This window comes from Gymnodraco acuticeps, unplaced genomic scaffold (assembly GCF_902827175.1).
Source record: "Gymnodraco acuticeps unplaced genomic scaffold, fGymAcu1.1, whole genome shotgun sequence".
Lineage (NCBI taxonomy): Eukaryota > Metazoa > Chordata > Actinopteri > Perciformes > Bathydraconidae > Gymnodraco > Gymnodraco acuticeps.
In genome coordinates, this window is record NW_022990501.1 from 4796105 (window position 1) to 4815912 (window position 19808).

Below are 19808 nucleotides of genomic sequence, written 5' to 3' on the forward strand. Positions count from 1 at the left end.
TTTTTCTTTTAATGTTTATTTTATTAGCTTTTCTTTTTAATGACTGATTTTAAATGCCATTTTCTTAATCTCTTTCATTTTTTGTAAAGCACTTTGAATTGCCTTGTGTAGAAAAGTTCTATATAAATAAACTTGCCTTGCCTTGCCTTTCACACTATCGCTGTGATCATGAGCTATGGGCTTTGTAGATACAGGTCCCGGGGTGAATCGTGGTGCAGGGGCGCTTCTCTTTTTGACCACAGGGTGATGCACGAAGATGGTGGGTATAGCCTCTGCTCTCAGCCTAGTCTTGCCCTTTTTTGTCTTGACAAACTGGTCTGCTTCAAAATGTGCCTGCGGAGTGACTTGAGGTTACTTCACACACAGAACAACTCAGTTGTGTCTGCCCACATACATATTCCATAGTGGTTGAATACACAGTATTAGGAAACACTTTATACTTACTGGACATGTTATACTCATTACATACTGTATTTACAATATGACCAAGAATGTGAGACAACTTTATAGAAATTCATATCACATCTGTTACTGATGCCATTTGTCATACTTTGTTAAACTCACAAATAATAAAGTTCCATAACTTCAGTTGGGAACAAAGACCACACCTTATCTCCCCAAGGCAATTTCCCATCCAATAGGTGTGCTGTGTGTGTATAACCCTTTCTCCTGTCTGTTTATCCCTCTTTCAGCACAAGAACCAGAGGGGGATTCAATGGAGCCTGAATACCTGCACTGAGACCCTCACCCTGCACCCTGAGTCTCAACTCTCAGTGTTTTTCAAGCCTTTCCCTGTTTTTTGTATTAAACAAAACATTAAGCTTTCCCAATGGTGTGGTTTTCGTTTTGTGAAAAAGTGCAAATGCAGTGTTTGTATATAAATCACATCTTTTTTTGCTGTTGGTCGTGAAATTGCTCCTGCTTCCTCCGCTCTGTGTCAGTGGGGAAGCTGTACATTCGTACTCCTTTCTCTGAGCGATTTGAGCATCCCCAGGCAGCACAGCAAACCATGGTGGCGACTAGGAGGCAGCACAGCAAACCATGGTGGCGACTAGGAGGCAGCACAGCAAACCAGGACAACAAGGAGGAAAAGGCACAGACAAACTGCATGATATGCTATTCAATGTTTATTGAATTCCATGTATTTGCAATGGATGTTCCTAAAACAACACATTTAACATCATCATCATGCTGCTGCTGCTAGTCCTTTGATAGTCACCTGTCAGTCTCCTGTCCTTTCTGAAAGCCATAAAGATGACATTAGTCATTTAGATAACTTGTGTCCTCAATTACCATGGAATTACTGAAACTACCATGAATTTTAAAGCATTACTTTAGATCCCCTCCCTCTAAATATATCAATAAACATTAGAAAGTGATGCTCCTGACTACCATACAAGTTTAAGAAGATAATATTGGTTTTAAAGAATTCAAAGCTATAAATAAACAGCAACAGGCTCTTTAACCAAGGCACTGTTAGCCTAACATGTAAACTAGTTGTTCACACTAATCCTAATATTATCACTTAATATTAGCAAATTCTATTTTATTTTAAAAAAAATATTGATGTAAATACATACACATATCGATTTGTTGTATAAATATTGTAAATCAAAACCTTTATTCACTAATAATTACCAAAAATCGTAGTTCTATCTCCTGTTATCAATGCATTCACATTGCCCGCCATGAACTTCCGGGGAACGATCCTCTTCTACATGAACCACGTGACGATAACCGTTTTTGGACTTCCGTTGTCGTAACTCTTCTATTATATGGCTCTGTTACTGGCTAACTGTCTAGCTGTCAAAACTCTGTACTCAAACCGGAAGTACTCAGCCGCCGGAAGTTGATAAGACACCATCTTGTGCACAGAGCCTGAGGCTTCTCAATTCTTACATTTCCCCTCCTCGAGACTTAGGCTGCTTCTCAGGTCGATTAAATGAAATCCTTGCTTCCCTCACTTGCGTCGTTTCCCTGCGTTTAGTCCCTCCCATCAGGGAAGCATGGAGGGACGCAAGGAAACCACGCGAAGCAGGGAAATGAGTTTTAAGAGCAATGGGACGTCCTTTCCTCCGGAGCGTCACGTGAAGCGACGTCCGTTTGTGATGACGCTGCACAGCTGATCGTCTGACAGCAGCTCTGTCCCCGTTATTTCCACAGTAAGGGGGCGGGGTGAGTATCTGAGGATTTCATCGGAGGATGGTCTGGTGGTTCCTCGGTTATCGCTCCTCCATGATCGCTCCTCGCTCCTCGATCCTCGGTCCTCCGGCAGAAATAAGAGCCATGGGACGGTACTCAAGATGGCGCAGGCAAATCAACTTCCGGTGAGACCGAGGAGCGAGGAAATGAAAATAATCGACCTGAGAAGCAGCCTTAGTCCCGCCCACAGGAGATGCGAGCGGAGGACCGAGGAGGGGAACCGAGGAGAGAGGAGGGGAAGCAGCAGACGTTTAAAGAAATGAGAACTCCTCTCCTCTGAGCAGTCATATTAAAGCGACGTCCGTTCATTATTACGTGGCAACAGCTGCATCAGCTGTCGAGTGTTTTGTCATAGCGCTGTATTTTATAATCTCTGTTACATCAGCTGAACATTGTTCCCCCACATATTTACTTTGAATTCATTGAGAGTGCGGTATAATCAGACAATACAGATGCGGACACACACACACACACACACACACACACACACACACACACACACACACACACACACACACACACACACACACACACACACACACACACACACACACACACACACACACAAATATATTTATTTATATAAATATATACAATTTAAAGTATGAGAGCACTCTCATAATAACACAATCAGAGACTGGATATATCCCCCCCCTCTCTCTGGTTGCTGAAATGGGGAATTGAAATTACGGGCCAAAAGTTGTATTTACAAGTATTAAAAGTAAGCATAGGACACCAAACCAACTGAGACCCGTCTGTCCGCCGCATTCTACGCACTGTACAACACACACCTACACACTGTACCACACACACCTACACACTGTACCACACACACACCTACACACTGTACCACACACACCTACACACTGTACCACACACACACCTACACACTAGGGCTGTGCGATTATGGCAAAAATCATAATCACGATTATTTGGTCAATAATTGATATCACGATTATTTTGATGATTATTCATTGAACTTTAAAACAAATAATATTTTACCAATACACAAGATCAATAAATGTGTTGGAGCGCACTTCCAAAACCATACTAAACATATATTAATATGATAAATAAAAATAAATTAGACCAAAATAAATGAAATCAAATATGTTGCAGTGCACTGTCACAACCTACTGAAAACTCCTTAACATATAGCCAACATTTTGGTAAAACATATTCAACATATTCCACTCAGTTAAACGTTGAAGGCTGGCCAACCGTCATGGTCCAGAAGTAACAGGAAATAAATGTTGAACTACAATTTAAGACCAAATAAAAATGTTTAGGCCACCATGGCAAATGCTGGTAGGGCTGCTCATGTCATCTCTTAAAGATTTTTTGCAAGAAATACCAGCCTGTTTACATGGTCTGGTTTCAGAGATGAGCGCAGGCAGGTGACAATATTGCCACCTGTACTGAAGACCCTCTCTGAAGAGGAACTTGTGGCAGTGCTGCCACATATGACACAGGAAAAAAAGAAAAGACTCTGAAGAACCCTTTCTTTGTCATTATATAAAAATAGTGTTGCTACAAAAGTATAAATTAGGCTTACTAATAAAACAACTCAGATCTGAAGCTACACAGTAATCTGCTGCAGCAACAGTGCAATAAAAAAGACAACATTAATAGAATCAAACCCATTTTTTGTTGCATTTTATTAGAGTATAAAAATAAATGCCTTTAAAATAGGATGCAAGCAACACTAGTTTCTGAACTGATAGACTATAATCAATTTAAACAGAACAGATCTTAATGTTTGCATTCTTATACCATTTTGTACAATAATTATCATGAATAAATTCAAACAAACTAAAACTTACAGCAGATTAATAACGGTATCTAAATTGAGTTTTTATTATATCAAAAACTTGTTGAAATGCTGCTGTTATTTTTACTGTCCCACAAAAGCGCGTCGCAGCCTCCAGGAAAGCTTCTTTCACAACTTCGCCGTCTTCGAAAGACTTCATGTGTTTCGCAAGAACGTGACTGACACGATAAGATGCTCTGGTAGCAGCCTTGCTCTTGTTGTTGGGCCTGGTGAAAATGGACTGCTGTGCATTTAGCTGTGCTCTCAGGCCCCTCCCCTTTTGGAGCGTAGGGCAGAATTAGGAGGGAATTCCGTCTCGTAGCGTTTGTGCACTGTTTTGAAATGCGGCTCCTAAATTACCCTTCTTCGATAAAGCCACGCTCGCATTGCAGATGAGACAGATGGACTTTGAATTGGAATAGATACAAAAATAATGATCCTCCCACTTGGAGTGAAAATGATATATTTTGGGCTTTTTTGCTTCTGCCATAATTGCGGTCTTGTGTGTGTGCGGACTGTCACTCCTGTTGACCATCCATGCTGTTGACACGGACAACGTCAGCGAACTAGTGCACTGCTCACCAGCCACGCCCAGACACATGGGGTGAGGCCGGCCAATCACAAAGCTTTGATGCGTTCAAGTGCATTATTCTGGCACGGGAACATTATGTTACAGGACATTAACGATAAAACAGAATATTGTTGTTCTATTTTTAGACACATCTCGCGATCGACTGGGAATCTCCCCGCGACCCTTCTTTTTAACTAGTTGCTGCTCTTGTTCTGACATCTTCGCTTGCGCTGAACACTCACAACACATGTCACTCCCACGTGGCCGAGTGGGCTTTTAGGGAGGGGCGAAAGCGCACCCAGCAAAATAATCGTAATTTGTCAATTATGCTGTTTTCCTAATCGTCGCAAGCCATAATCGTAATCGCGATTAAAATACGATTAATTGCACAGCCCTACTACACACTGTACCACACACACACACCTACACACTGTACCACACACACACTGTACCACACTGTACCACACACACACCTACACACTGTACCACACACACCTACAGCTCCTAAAGCATATAATCAGGCTACAGCCATTGTGTATTTTATTATGTGAAGCACTAAATGGTCTTAGAAAAATATCGACTCTTTGTTTGTAGATATCTACTAAACTAAAGCATACAAATACAGAGAGTAATGTAGGCCTGTTATACTGAGTGATATATATTATACACACTGCTCTGCTTTCTGCACGGACCTTACAGCTGTTCTCACTGTAAACATCGCGACGCGATGAGAGCAGTTTCTAAAATAATATTCAGGGGATGCATGCAGAGCTGTCATTGGCTGAGAGAAGTCCGGCCGTGCGTCACGCCTCCACCGTTCCCGGAAATGCATCCGTGGAGGAACCATCAGTGTATCCTCGGTTATAGCTCCTCCAGAGAGCCTCCTCGAAGCTCGATCCTTGGTCCTCGGTGTGCATTTAGAGAAATTAGATGTCCTTCAAAATGGCGCAATGAAATTCATTTCCGGGTCACTACCGGAGGACCGAGGAGTCGAGGAGGCAGAGTGAGCCATACATTTAAGTTTGTAAATCAGAAATGAGCAGTAGTAGAAATGCATCCACGGAGGAGCCGTGGAGGAACCATGTATCCTCGGTTATAGCTCCTCCAGAGAGCCTCCTCGACGCTCGATCCTCGGTCCTTGGTGTGCATTTAGAGAAATGAGATGTCCTTCAAAATGGCGCGCTGAAATTCATTTCCGGGTCACTACCGGAGGAACGAGGAGTCAGGAGCCTCATCCCAATACCCCTCCTCGACTCCTCTCTTCCCCTCCTCCGGGACTTGACCCGGAAATCGATCAAGACACGCCATGTTGAAGGACGTCCCAATAGCTGAAATGCACACGGAGGAGTCGAGGAGGGGTTAGGGAGGAGGGGTGCGGGAGGAGATGAAAGGGAGGATATACATGCAGTACTCAAGTTGTAAAAAAAAATCAGGGGGGATGGTGGATTTTATGGGGACATCATTTGTGCTGATAACCCGCAGAGGATGGGAGACCAACCAGCATAAAGATAATTATTATACTCCTAAAACAACATGCATGTTATGGATGTTCAGATACTCCTTTCATTGCTCTTGACCAAGGCACCTCAGAATTAGAGTCGGTCCCTGGGCTGCCATGGCACCACTAACATTTAGGGTCAAATGCAGAGGACAATTAGTGCAAAATCTTTTTTTCACTTTAATTTAAAGGGGGGGGGGGGATACAAAAATGTGGTTATAATGGAAGTCTATGGTACAAATCTTGTAGGTTAACAGTCCCTCATTTATTATTCAGATGGATCATTATACTAATAATAAAGTCAAAATAGTTTTTAGAATATTGAATTATAGTGTATTTTTTCAAAAAAGCAGTTACTGGTATACGATCAAAACTGGTATCTAAAGGGTTACATTTGTATCGTAATTAATTAAATCATTATGTAAATTAAACACTTCATGAAAAATTTGAGGAAAAATGTTTGAAAAAAATTGATCCGTCATCATTTTATTGCAGTTCAAATACAAATATTTTATGTTAACATTCCCAATGTTACTTTTTTTAACAGGGAATTAAGTGCAAATTGAAATTGTTTACAAAATATGAAAATATATTAAAGGATTATACAGATAATACAAAATAGGACCAATGTTGTCAATGGCTGCCTACTCCACTCTCCCCCATCTCATAGAAGTTTACAAAGATTTTCATAATCATGCTTTTTGGTCTCAATTTTTCTGGCTCTTGCTTTCGGATTGTTAGCTAAGCAATGGCTTTGAAGCCAAGTCTTGACATATACCTCTGGTCTGAACTTGTTCAGTGGAGGGCCAACACACTTGATGAAAAGCAAGGCTGACATGCTTTTTACCTCTAGGGAGCTTCTAGTTGTGGTTAAAATGTTCATTTGACTAAACCCACGTTCACACTCAGCTGTGGAGATGACCAGAGTGTTCACTGCTTGAAGGAGGGGTTTCAGCTCTTCTGGGGCTGGTGGTATCATTTCATCAACAGTTTTGAGTCTTACCAGCTAGCTAACACGAGAGAAAAACGTAGCTAAACTCCAAACTAAGTTGTTATTGCTGCTTATGTCCATAGATTCCACCTTTGGTGAGTAAAGTAATGAGCAATGACTAAGATTACTGACTCTTGACTTACCTGCAATTTTATTTTTAGTATTTTTAAATATAAAGTCCCTCAGATCGCGTTGTCCTCCTGGTCGCTTGGCCATTGTGATGACCGTTACCTGCGCTAGTGCTGCTATGCAGCTTCTGGCATCGATCAAACAGGCGCATCATGTCGCTCTGGCGCCCTCTAGGGCACTCGCATAGCATCAGTGACTTGGTAAAAATGTCATTGCGTGTGTGCGTGCTCAGTCGCCCACAGTATTTTACTCAAAATGCGCAAAATTAATGTTGAAATAGCAGTAATACCAGTGCCAACAATTACATAAGGGATGGAAAGGGGGAATGGCAGTTTTAGAAGGGGGATGATTTTGACCGTTTTTATTTCAGGGGGGATGCCATCCCCCCTCATCCCCCCTCAACTCGAGTACTGTATACATGCGAGCAGACTACGCGGAAGTGTTTTCACTACTCGCGTATAAAAGCCCCGCCCCCACCTTCACAGCTGGTCGATTTCAACAGAGGAAAACCGACAACTGGAAGATGAGTGGAAAAGCGTCACATAAATGTATAAGTGCTCACAGCTCCGTGAGAATTATTATGTGCAATTCATTTCTAAAAGGCTTTCACATTACTATAATTATATATTTATTTAAATGTAGGCTACATTTTACACCAAAACGGAACACAAAAGCAGGACCAACAATCATACATTGAATTCCTTGACTAACAAGAGAAAGATTCATTCATTTAAATAAATATTTAACAACAAATGGGCCGGTCCTAAGGGGTTATTCAGTTAAGCCCGATGAGAGGGGATACAGCTGTGCACATGTCATTATTAACAGACGTCGTTTAAGAGTGACGTTTGAGTGAACGAGGACATCCCAATTAATACATGAGGACTCCTCTGTCCTCGCGTCACCTCCTCGTGTCTCTCGCTCGCATCTCACGGAGGCGGAGCTAAGACGCAAGGAAGGAAAGTGAGTGAGCAAGTGAGGGAAAGGAGGAGTCGAGGAGGGGTATTGGGTTGAGGCTGAGGAGTCGAGGAGGGGAAATTTGAGTATTGAGAAACCTAGTGTGAGTTGTGACATCTGACAATAAACAACAAAATATGATGGCAAAAAGTAGAGTAAACTAAACCGACCTGGTAAAGCATTACCCTACTTTCAACTTTGTAATCAAAGCATTTGGTTTCTCTTCGCTGGATCGTTTTTATGATAATTAATTGCCATATCCAATAGACTTGAACGCACCTCCTCCTGACCCGGATGTTTTGCTTCATGACGCTATGCTAGCAGGCTAAGCTATTTAGAGTCAGCCTGAGAAATACCAACACAGAAGCTGTGAATGTGTGTCTTCAAAGTCAATTAAAATGCATTAGCACTGACTTAGCACGAGCACTACATGTAAGTCAACATAATGACGCGAGTATAAAATATTTTTTGACACTCGTTTTCTCATTTGAGCTCATTTAAGTTGAACTTGAATGGAGTTGGAGAACAGAGCAGTTACAAAACAACCACTGACAGTCTTCATTTTTGACATTTCTGACCGAATAAGTGAGTTGAGTTTCGGGTGGCGGGATGCTCTCGGAGGCCTACCCCTTCGTGGAGGACAGCTTCAGCCGCTTCCCGTCGCAGAGCAACATCTACGGGCTGTGTCAGGCCGGGCAGCAGGAGCTGTTAGCGGCGACTCTCAAAGGGAAGGTGGTGTGCTTCAGGTACCAGGAGCTGCAGCACAAAATCCGACCTGTGGCCAAGGAGGTCCAGTTCACCTACATCCCAGGTACTGCCCGGAGGACGGTACCGTGCTGTAGAGCTATGGAGGAGATGGTGCATAGGCAATACAATGCAGTGAGGCAGACTCAGCTGTAAAACATTGTTGGAAGAAGTACTCAGATACTTTACTTAAGTAAAATAACAAATACCATGTTCCCTAAATACTCCACTACAAGTAAAAGTCCTGATTTCAAAATCGTACTTAAAGTAAAAGTACTTATTCTGCACAATGACCCATTTGAGAATAATATAAAGTACAGAATAATTATAAATACTTAATGTATTTAGTAAGTATCAAAAGTAAGGTTAAATCAGAATAGATCTTTTCACAGCTTAATATTAATTTGGTTCATATTTGATCTTATTTTTTATACATATGAGAGCATTTTAGTATTGTAATGTGTCAATGTTGGACACATTTAGATATTAAAAATACTATGTCGTTTAGTAGTACAGTACTGCTTTATACTATATCAGCATTATCATGTGTTTTTATATGCACAAAGTGACTAGTAACTGCAAGTGTTAAAATACATGTAGTGGAGTAAAAGTACAATATTTGCTTCTGAAATGTAGTGGGGTAGAAGTATAAAGTACAAAATGTCAAAAATGTACAATACTTGACACTACTTGATTAAATATACTTGTGAAGTAATAGCCTACAGACTCATTTGCCCTCTTGGAATGACACAATGATGTTTAAAAAAAAATCTTAGACACAATTGAACATAGTTTATGTGTTGTTTCAAATACATGCAGTAAGATCACATTAATATATGGCAATGCACAGGTACAGATATGCACAAATGCAGTGTACACTCACTTAAGTATGCATACTTTACTTATTTAAGGTATCCTACTTTCATTAAACTTGAGAAATCTTATTTAATGCTGCTTTAGTCCTATAGTCCTGAAAGCTGTGCTGCAGCTGTGTTGTCCAACAGCTGTTGATGCTGCAAGGATCTGATCCTGTCCTTTTTCTGTAGTCGATGCAGAGATCGTGTCAATCGATGCCTTCACTAAGTCTCCACCCAAAAGAGGCCTGGTGGTGGGCATCACATTCGTAAAGGTATTTGCATATATTTAAATTGAGGAGCCACTGCATGTGTATACTTTACTATAAAGGTTGTTAATTTGTTTCTACTATTTAAAAAAACAGTGTTAATAACAGCTATACTCCCGCAGGACTCTGGAGACAAAGCCACTCCGTTCCTGAACATCTACTGTGACTATGAGCCAGGCTCGGAGTTCAACCTGGAGTCTATCGCACGTGAGTGAAGTGAGGAGCATCCTGTGCGCTGTTACTGTGACACACACTTCTCCTGCTGATGGTAGTGTGTGTTTCTAAACAGAGAGCTGCCTGAATCTGGAGCTGCAGTTCACGCCCTTCCATCTCTACCACACAGAGTGAGTCTGCTGCTGCACAGCTGTGATAAACTGTGGACCATTAAACAATACAATACACACTTCAGTTGTCATGGTAACTACCACTAGAGGCCGAACTAGCAAGATCAGGTTTTGTTGAGAATAACAGATCAAAAGAAATGAAAGGGACTCCCTCCCTAATCTGTCAGTGAGGAGCATCGGTTCCCTGTTCCTTTATCCCAGAATGGTCAAAACACTGCAGTCACATTACAAAGACACGCGAAGCAGGGCAGAGGGACGTTGTTACAAACCAGTGGACAGACATTGCATGGCAAGCTGTTAAACTGGAGTTATGGTAACGTTTTACAGCTCTATTAATGTCCCACTATAAGAATCATCAGAATACTTTAATACACCAAAACGTAGTGGTTATAAACAGGCAGCTAAATAATATGATGTGGTGTTAATTACAAATACAATTTACAATTTAATTACAGATTATTTTATTTTTTTCTGTGTCAGGGTGCAGAGTGAGGATGAAGGCAGAGAGACGGTGTTTCTACTGAGCGGCCATGACCAGAGGATCCACCTGTACAAGGAGGTCAGAGCAGAGCCTTACAAAACAAAAAAATATAGATTTAAACCTTTCCCCCTCTTTATCTGTAAAACTAAATATCTGTAGAATTATAATACCTACTTGTTTATGTGAGTAGTGTTCACGTTTAGGTATTATTAGTCAATGTTTTTTATCTCAATATTTATATTAAAGAAATACATTTTTAATTGACAAATGTAACTAAAGGAATCAGAATTATTTATTTATTATAAAATATTTGTGTTGTGTCCTTTTGATTATAGTTATTTGTCTAAATATTTATAAAAAAATGAATTGTATTTATTCTTCTGTGAAGATGGGAAATAGAAATTGAAACAATCAAATCTGTAAAATATTATTCATTCTTCATTTTGTCATAAATAAGTGAATAAACCAAAAGACCAGGGGCCTCATTTATAAAGCCTTGCGTAGGATTGGCGTGGGAAGGTTGCTTACGTAGGACAAAGCAAATAAATACGCACCGACACTTTCCGATTCATAAAAGACTGCGTACCGGTGAGGAAAGTGCGTACGGCACATCCTACGCCGGTTTCCCTTTAGAAATCACAATCAACTCGAAATGCGGTGCAGCTTTTGCGGGCTTCACGTAACGCCCATATTTGCCTATAAATAGTCAAAGAAACGCCCATTCATTCATTAATTCTGACTGACTTTATGAAGAAGATCGCAGGAAATGACGACAGAACAGCTAAAAAAAACATCTCACACCGTGTCAGATTCTGGTTATTTTGGGGAGGTGGAGATAAATCATATTGTTTGGTGGATGCCGTTTGAACCAGAGTAGCAGCATGGAGGTCGGATCGTCACCAAAATAAATAAATAAGTGGTCCGAAAAAGGTTCATGACAAAATACACATAACCTTCCTCAGGCAGTGTGTTTGTACCGGGGACAGGAGACCCCCCCTTGATGAGAGACTGTAAGAAATGATCGGGGAATCCCTCCGGAGTGGAGTCATGACGACTGGATCTGAATTATTTGTTTGTATTTGGTGGTTTGTGTTCCAGCTGTCGATCAGCAACTATATATCCATAATCCACCAGTTAAAGGAAATACAACTAATTTGTTGTTATATTTGCTGTACAATTTACCACATATGGTGTTCTTAGTTTCCATACCTCCTGTGTTTTACGAGCGACTTATCAAGTAGGCTATTGGCGAACGGTATAAAACACGATTAAACATGATAGTATAAAAAACCATGCTCATATCTATAACCTATAGAAATGCAAAAGGGCGTCAGTTTAAAGTAATTCTGTCCTTCTGTTTACCGCATCATTTATGAGAATACATTTCTTAACAAGAGAACATCATGGAGGGGTGATCAATAACATTTCCGTATTTATAAGTTATGTGTTTGTGTGCACTGAGGAGTCTCAAACAGGCGTTTGTTTCATCATTTTAAGATTGGCTTTAATCAATGTTTGAAAATGAATTCTTCATATATGATAAATGAGAGGTAACATTTTATTTATGGTATTATTTCCACATATTTCTCTCCATTCTTCCTTCTGCCAACGGTGTCGCAGTTTCTCGTCTCTCCCGTTGTTGTGCTTAGTGCGTACGCATGGTTTAGAGTTTGCGTGGAGGACCGCACGTTTTCCCGTCAAGTTAGTATTTTATAAATCGCAAACATTGCGTAGAAACTGGGGTACGCCATTTTTTGAGCGTATATCCCTTTATAAATGAGGCCCCTGAACAGTAGTATTGTATTCTAGTAAAGACTAGAATGTGTATAAAGTGAATCAGACGAGGTTTGTTTGTCAAGGTCATTTGAGTTTTAACATGATTTGTTGTTCGGTCAAAGAGAAGACTTTATGAAAAGGGATGAAGGCTATTTTGAGCAAAATGCATATAACAATATGGTTTTGCATATCTGAAGGAGACATTCACTTTGACTTATGATGTAACATGACAGCATTACTCAGCCTGACTGTCCTGTTTCCAACAGAACTCCTCCCTTCACCAGTTTGAAGAGCAGCCGGTGGAGAGACTCTTCCCTGAACTAGAAGATCTGCCCAGCAAGTGAGTCTGAGCTGCCCTTAGCTCCATCAGCTCTGAAGCTGCTGATGCTTCACTGTGTGTGGAGGAGTTGGGTGATTAAGACCATCAAGTTTTTCTCTATCCAATTTTCTTTATTCTCAAATCTTCACTAAGAGACTATTCTGTTCATAACTCAGCCAGTGAGACGCTGCACACAGAATAAAGCCAGATATCAGTAGCATCAATGTAGCATATTTGCTTTAAGTGATGTATCACTGCTGTCATATCAATGAGCAATGACCATATGTCAGCACATTTTCTGACTTCAATGAATGTCAAATCCATAACCCTCTGTGTTTATTGTGTGCCCACCCCCCCCCCCCCCCCCCCCCCCCTCTCCATGCAGTGTGCTGTGGTTGGATATGCTGAGTGTCGCTGGTGGCCGGAGACTCTCTGCGTTCGGCTGTCAGAATGGCTGTGTGGGACTGGCTCAGGTCAGCCAGACTGAACCAGGTGAGTCCCACCAAACTCTCAACAACCATTCTGATTGGTTCAACGCAGTCACATGACTCCTTCTCATAGCGTTTCCTCCAAAGTGCGATAGAGGAACACAGTGACATCCCTACCTTCCTCCTGCTAGGGGTGCAAAACTGCTCCTTTGGCATGGGTGTACATTTGTTATCTTTAAAATGTGATTCTTTGCATTGTGGGATTGCTAGCAGAAACTAGTGTACATGTTCAGGGTGCTACTGGTTCCATTCTATTAGCTGAATGGTTGAGAGCACTTCAAATAGGATAGAAAGATAGAAACTCTATTTATCCCAAATTGGGAAATGATTTTGTTACAGCAGCAGTGTCAAGCATTACTACACGAGTTCAACATGTTTAAAATATACAATATCATACAAATGTTATAAAAATGTACATTAGCGGCAAGTAAGAATATATTTCACACTCATTCAGCCACTGTCAAACAAAGATAAATACTGCACAGTGAATATAAAGAATAGTGCACAGTAATTTGAACCATGCACAGTAAATACAATAGTGCACGGTAAATACAATAGTGCACGGTAAATACAATAGTGCACGGTAATAGAATAGTGCACGGTAATAGAATAGTGCACAGTAAATAGAATAGTGCACGGTAATAGAATAGTGCACAGTAAATACAATAGTGCACGGTAATAGAATAGTGCACAGTAAATAGAATAGTGCACAGTAAATAGAATAGTGCACGGTAATAGAATAGTGCACAGTAAATAGAATAGTGCACGGTAATAGAATAGTGCACAGTAAATAGAATAGTGCACGGTAATAGAATAGTGCACAGTAAATAGAATAGTGCACGGTAATAGAATAGTGCACAGTAAATAGAATAGTGCACGGTAATAGAATAGTGCACAGTAAATACAATAGTGCACGGTAATAGAATAGTGCACGGTAATAGAATAGTGCACAGTAAATACAATAGTGCACGGTAATAGAATAGTGCACGGTAAATACAATAGTGCACGGTAATAGAATAGTGCACAGTAAATAGAATAGTGCACGGTAATAGAATAGTGCACAGTAAATAGAATAGTGCACGGTAATAGAATAGTGCACGGTAATAGAATAGTGCACAGTAAATACAATAGTGCACGGTAATAGAATAGTGCACGGTAATAGAATAGTGCACAGTAAATACAATAGTGCACGGTAATAGAATAGTGCACGGTAATAGAATAGTGCACAGTAAATACAATAGTGCACGGTAATAGAATAGTGCACGGTAAATACAATAGTGCACGGTAATAGAATAGTGCACGGTAATAGAATAGTGCACAGTAAATAGAATAGTGCACGGTAATAGAATAGTGCACAGTAAATAGAATAGTGCACAGTAATAGAATAGTGCACAGTAAATACAGAGTCGTTTCAGCAAAGTAAAATCCCCTTGGTGGGTTTACTGTGGTTTACAGAGACTTGACATATAGTGTGTAATTGTTAGTAGCAGAGATACATTTGTTTGTATGAACCAGGTCCTAAATTCCCCTCTGATGGTACAGTATTTGTACAATTAACAAATTGGTTATGTATTAAATATAGATAAGATAAGATATACCTTATTGATCCCAAATTGGGACATTTTTTAACGAGTGACTAGTTAGTGACTTCAAGATGGTGTGTATGTGGTGATCATGATAATACTGCAGGATATTCCTATGTTCCTTGTATATCTTTTTGTCAGAGGTTCTGCAGAGCTGGCGGTTCCAGTTTGACAGTCCCATCTCTTCTGTGCTGCTGTTCCCTCTGAGCTGCCCCAGTGGAGAGGAAGGTAAGTCAGGGTGCTGTTTCACTTCCTCTGTCTGTCTCTTCATCCGTGTGCTCTTTTTGGATAAGTAGTGTGAACTATCTCTGGTAGTCACTGTGGATACGTCTGGTCAAATCCACGTTTTTGATTTTGTCTTTTCCAGGTGTGGAAATAAAAAGTTACAACCTTCTGGTAACCAGCACTATAGAGATGGCAGTTGTCTACAGGTAAAAATAGTGATAGCTTTTTAAATATATCAGTGGAGAAATCAGAAGTTTTCTGCTGTTTAGAACATGGCTCTATGCTGAGTTCAGAGCAGTGTGTTATCCGTATGTGTGTGTGTCCTCAGAGATGTGCAGGAGCGAGGCCTGTCCCGCTCCGTGTGTCTCTCAGAGAGCGATCAGTGGGACGCAGTGCTGTGTGCTCTGGTCATCGACCTGGACTTTGACGGTCAGAAGGAGGTGCTGTTGGGAACATATGGGCAGGTCAGAGCGCCTCTTCACTAATTCACTTTATTAATAATACTTCAAAGGATAAAGCTGGTGATATGGGTTTGCATTTTTTCACAAAATCCAATGAAAAAGATTTAAAAAAACAAACACTTGACTCTAATGTAAGTTTTGCAGTACAGACAGTACTTGTAAGTCTTTTTATGTGATTTTACAGATATAGAATAACAACAGACTTGTTCTAGAAGTAGAATAACATAAACAGCAGTTCGATATAATGGAACATGATATGGTAGACTATACTCAGGGTCCCTTAAAATAGACTCTATAGAAGAAGTGAAGTGCAGATGTAGATGAAGGGCATTATCTGTGGATAACCAAAACTAATCTCATCTAAAATCGAATGAGAATGATTGACTGGTGAGATCTCGATGATGAGGATGCTATCTCCCTTTCTTCCATGCAGGAACTGCTTTGTTACAAATTCCAGCCGGCAGGGACGGGAAGAGAGGATGAGTTTCAGCTGCAGTGGAGGCGGAGCTTCAAGAGTCCTCTGCTGTCCATCATCTACTTAGACCTGACTGGCGACGGTTTGAGAGAGCTGGCTGTCCTCACACTTAAGGGACTGCATATTTTACAGGTACGTCACAGAAAGCTGTGTTAAAGGAATCTAAAATACTAATCAAAGCGCCATAGAAGCTTCCTGCCAAGGAAATTGCCTCTCTGTTGTGGATCATACTTTTTCAAAGCATATTGGCATAATAAATGGATCATCTGATAACCTTTTTAATACAAAAGCATGCTTTTATTAGAAAGTATATTATTCCTTATGTAGAAAAGGCTTGAACCTTTGCTGACCTCTACTGGCCAGCAGAAGAAACTCAACAGAATTTCAAGAACTGATTTTACAGGACCTTTGATTGGATTATCGGACAAAAGACACAAAAGTATCCAATGGATTTGAAAGTAAAAACACTTGTTTCCAACAGGACAATGAAACGCAACAAATTGGAAGGTATTCAACATAAAAATTATAAACAATTTTGAGAAACACCCAACAAAATCCTTCAACAAAAGAACGAAAATAATTAAAATAACAATATCTTTCCAAATGTCACTATAAATTGTTTACCCTGTTAAATTATAAAGCCTTAACCTGACTTTATTATCCAGTTTTTGATGCATATACTTGAGGTATAACAGACATATGTTCCATGACATGGCATCAGTTTATGAACAGGAACTTCACATGAATGCACACTGTCCCTATTTTCAAAGTTATATACTAAGTATGCATCATTGTTATGTGAAAATATTGATGCTTGTACCCATCAATAATAGTTTGGATATGATGCAGCTTGTGTTTAATCTGAGCTGTACTGGCAGCAGTCCGATGCATTTAATAAATACTGAATTATTTTGCATCCACTGCAGTTTGTTCCTAAGGTTAGCTGTCAAACAACTGAGCAGAATGTGCATAATCAAGAGTTTACTGGCGCATCTTAATAACATTCTGTGTTCCCATATTATAACATTTGAGACACCATTTCAGGTCCACCACAAGAAACATTCACAGTATTTATCCTTGCCAGCTTATTCTTATTTCCAAACAGGTTTTTCTGTTTTACTCAAATGTATTAAAAGCTTGGATCAATGACCCACTACCTTCAAATGTGTAATTTGTTTTATTTTATTTCCCTGACATCGTACCCCAATACAAGTCAAATATGATACGTAAAGCAAAATCATTCCGCAAAAGCTTGCATCTTGCCGTAACTGGCATATAATGTACACATAATAAATAAAAGAGGCCCATTAAAAGAACCTTGTGGCATCCCACATGTAATATCCTGGATGATTGAACCACCTCTATCAGAGACTCAACTTATTTCTGTAAGGTCAAAAGTGAACTATTTTACAGCAGTATGATGAAAACCTATGCATTTTGACTTTGACAACATAATAGTGTGTTTCATAGCCACTCTAGTACGTTCAGTTATTAGCCAAAACTTGAACTGGTCAATCAATCAATTAAACAAGTCTTGGGAGGCAAATTGTATTAAAATCCAAAAATATAATGCATTCAATCTCCGTGCATTTGTTACTGTCAACATTAAAAAAAAAAAAGGTCATAAATCTTCCTTAGGGAGTCTGTAACAGACAGGAATCATAATGGTCTTCTTTCAAAGCAACAGATCCATCCATGCTGTTTCCCAGCCCTCCACCTGGATGTGGCTCACAGATTGAATGCTACATCATTCCTTTTAAACAAGCACATCACACCTCAATTTGTTGCAATCACACCAATAAACGGAGTTACTGGTGAGATCAATTTCTGCACCTCGAGTGAAGCTATCAAGCAGCGTCTCTGACACTGTGTTCACAGCAGCTTTAGAGGTGCGAGGTACTTGATAACCTCACTCTTAGGCGATACGATTAGCATAGAGTCCTCTCTGATTAAATATGATATCAGTTTCTTTACACGTACTTTGCGAGTCTCCCTCAGAGCAACATAATTATCACCTCCGAGGCGTTGGATGTTATGAAACACATCTGCAGGAAACGTCTCCTTCAAGCAGCATCTACTGCACGCCATTGGAATGTCAGAGTCTCTCTTCACTTCACCTGATCATATGATCTAGTTGTTCCCACGGCATTAAACACCGCAAGCTCAATTCAACCAACAAACCCCAAACAATATCTACACAAAGCTACCACTAATATCTGCATGGCTTTCCACTTGTCATACTGCACATATTTTATTTTATTATATTTTATTGTTATAGGTATAACTATATATTTTCAATATTTCATGTAAATATTGCTATATTTTATTGTTATATTGGTTTTCTTAAATTATTTATTTATAATTGTTTCTTACAATTTATATTCTTCTTCTTCTTTATTTATGTATGCACCAAGGCAAATTCCTCGTATGTGTTAACCTTCTTTGCATTAAAAATGCTTCTCAAGAAAAAATGGTCCTACGATCTGCTTTTAAATAATAAATATCTCCCTTCTTGCAACTTTTCAGCATTGTCACTCTCACACGTCACACATCAGCTCAACTCAGACCCAAAAAGACATTGTCTCAGTGCTGATATTTCTCCTGTACAAATCAATTCCTCAAATCTGCTGGACATACTGTACATGTCATCTGTTGTTGTTGTTGTTGTGTTCCCTGTCTTCAGCACACTCTCCCCAGCACGGCTGATCTGGTCCTTAAGCGGCTTGCCCTGAGGGTGTCAGCACTCACAGCGGGCTCTGATCTGCAGTCAGCCAAAGAGCCGGACACTGAGGGGGACGAGGCTCCAGCCAGAGAGGAGGAGTGTGCATCTCAGACATCAAGCTAGGAGAGACAGTGCCTTTGTTTCCATGAGTAAGTCCTGAAGACTCAGAATGGAGTTATTTACAGGTGGAGCGTGAAGGATTTTGTGCATTCCTAAACACTTACTTTTAGTTGTGTGGACAGGAACCAGCCATCACATTAAGCACCCAGAACAGTAAGGCACTGTTTTGTGGTTAAAAGCTGGCTGTAGGGGATGGTAAAACAAACTGGTTGAAGAGCCCACATTAAGGTGTGAGGTGAGGTAAACGGTGTACAGTCATTTGCAGATAATAAATCACAGTTGGTACACACTCACTGCTTTTGTTGTTTCTTTGGTATTTATTGCCTGTGTTCTTATTGTGTTTCTTCCTTTGTGTAATCCACATGTGTCCAACTCATGGCCCAGGCAGGTGATGTATACACCTGTCCATATTGGTTATATATTCTATCGTGTACTCATTTAAACAAAGTATGAATCTTCATCTATACTGGTGTATAATGTAATCATATTTATACTATCATCTATAGTGTCTAACTATCTATATTTCTAATACCTCTATAGTGTATTCAATATATAACTATTAATACTGTTCATACTGTATACTTTAGCTTTTAATATTTGTCATATTTATTTAATACATATATATGACACTGCACTTTAATTATTTTCTTGCTCTTCTGATGCTAACAGTGGTGGTAGAAGTACTAATATATTTTATTGAAGTAAAAGTAGCAATACAAAAAAATCCAGCTTTCAAAATCTTACCTAAGTAAAAGGTATTCAATCAGAATTCATAAGTATCAAAAGAAA

The 19808-nt window shown here is 39.9% G+C and overlaps 1 protein-coding gene across 1 annotated transcript; it reads left to right on the top strand.

Moving 5' to 3' along the window:
• Positions 1–8261: 8261 nt before the first annotated feature.
• On the top strand, positions 8262–19313 carry kptn (kaptin (actin binding protein)). The gene is made up of 13 exons (XM_034226549.1): positions 8262–8590; positions 8745–8969; positions 9949–10031; positions 10148–10232; positions 10315–10369; positions 10850–10928; positions 12893–12966; positions 13331–13437; positions 15158–15244; positions 15384–15447; positions 15570–15705; positions 16136–16309; positions 18861–19313. Exons 2-13 carry the CDS (start codon positions 8768–8770, stop codon positions 19020–19022), a joined length of 1308 nt encoding a protein of 435 aa, XP_034082440.1. The 5' UTR covers positions 8262–8590; positions 8745–8767; the 3' UTR covers positions 19023–19313.
• Positions 19314–19808: the final 495 nt, after the last annotated feature.

Bases quoted from the DNA above. Each gene is read 5' to 3' on its own strand.
- kptn (XM_034226549.1), top strand. From the start codon at position 8,768: ATGCTCTCGGAGGCCTACCCCTTCGTGGAGGACAGCTTCAGCCGCTTC. The intron at 15,448-15,569 runs GTAAAAATAGTG...GTGTGTCCTCAG, and splicing joins GAGATGGCAGTTGTCTACAG to AGATGTGCAGGAGCGAGGCC. The intron at 15,706-16,135 runs GTCAGAGCGCCT...TCTTCCATGCAG, and splicing joins TGTTGGGAACATATGGGCAG to GAACTGCTTTGTTACAAATT.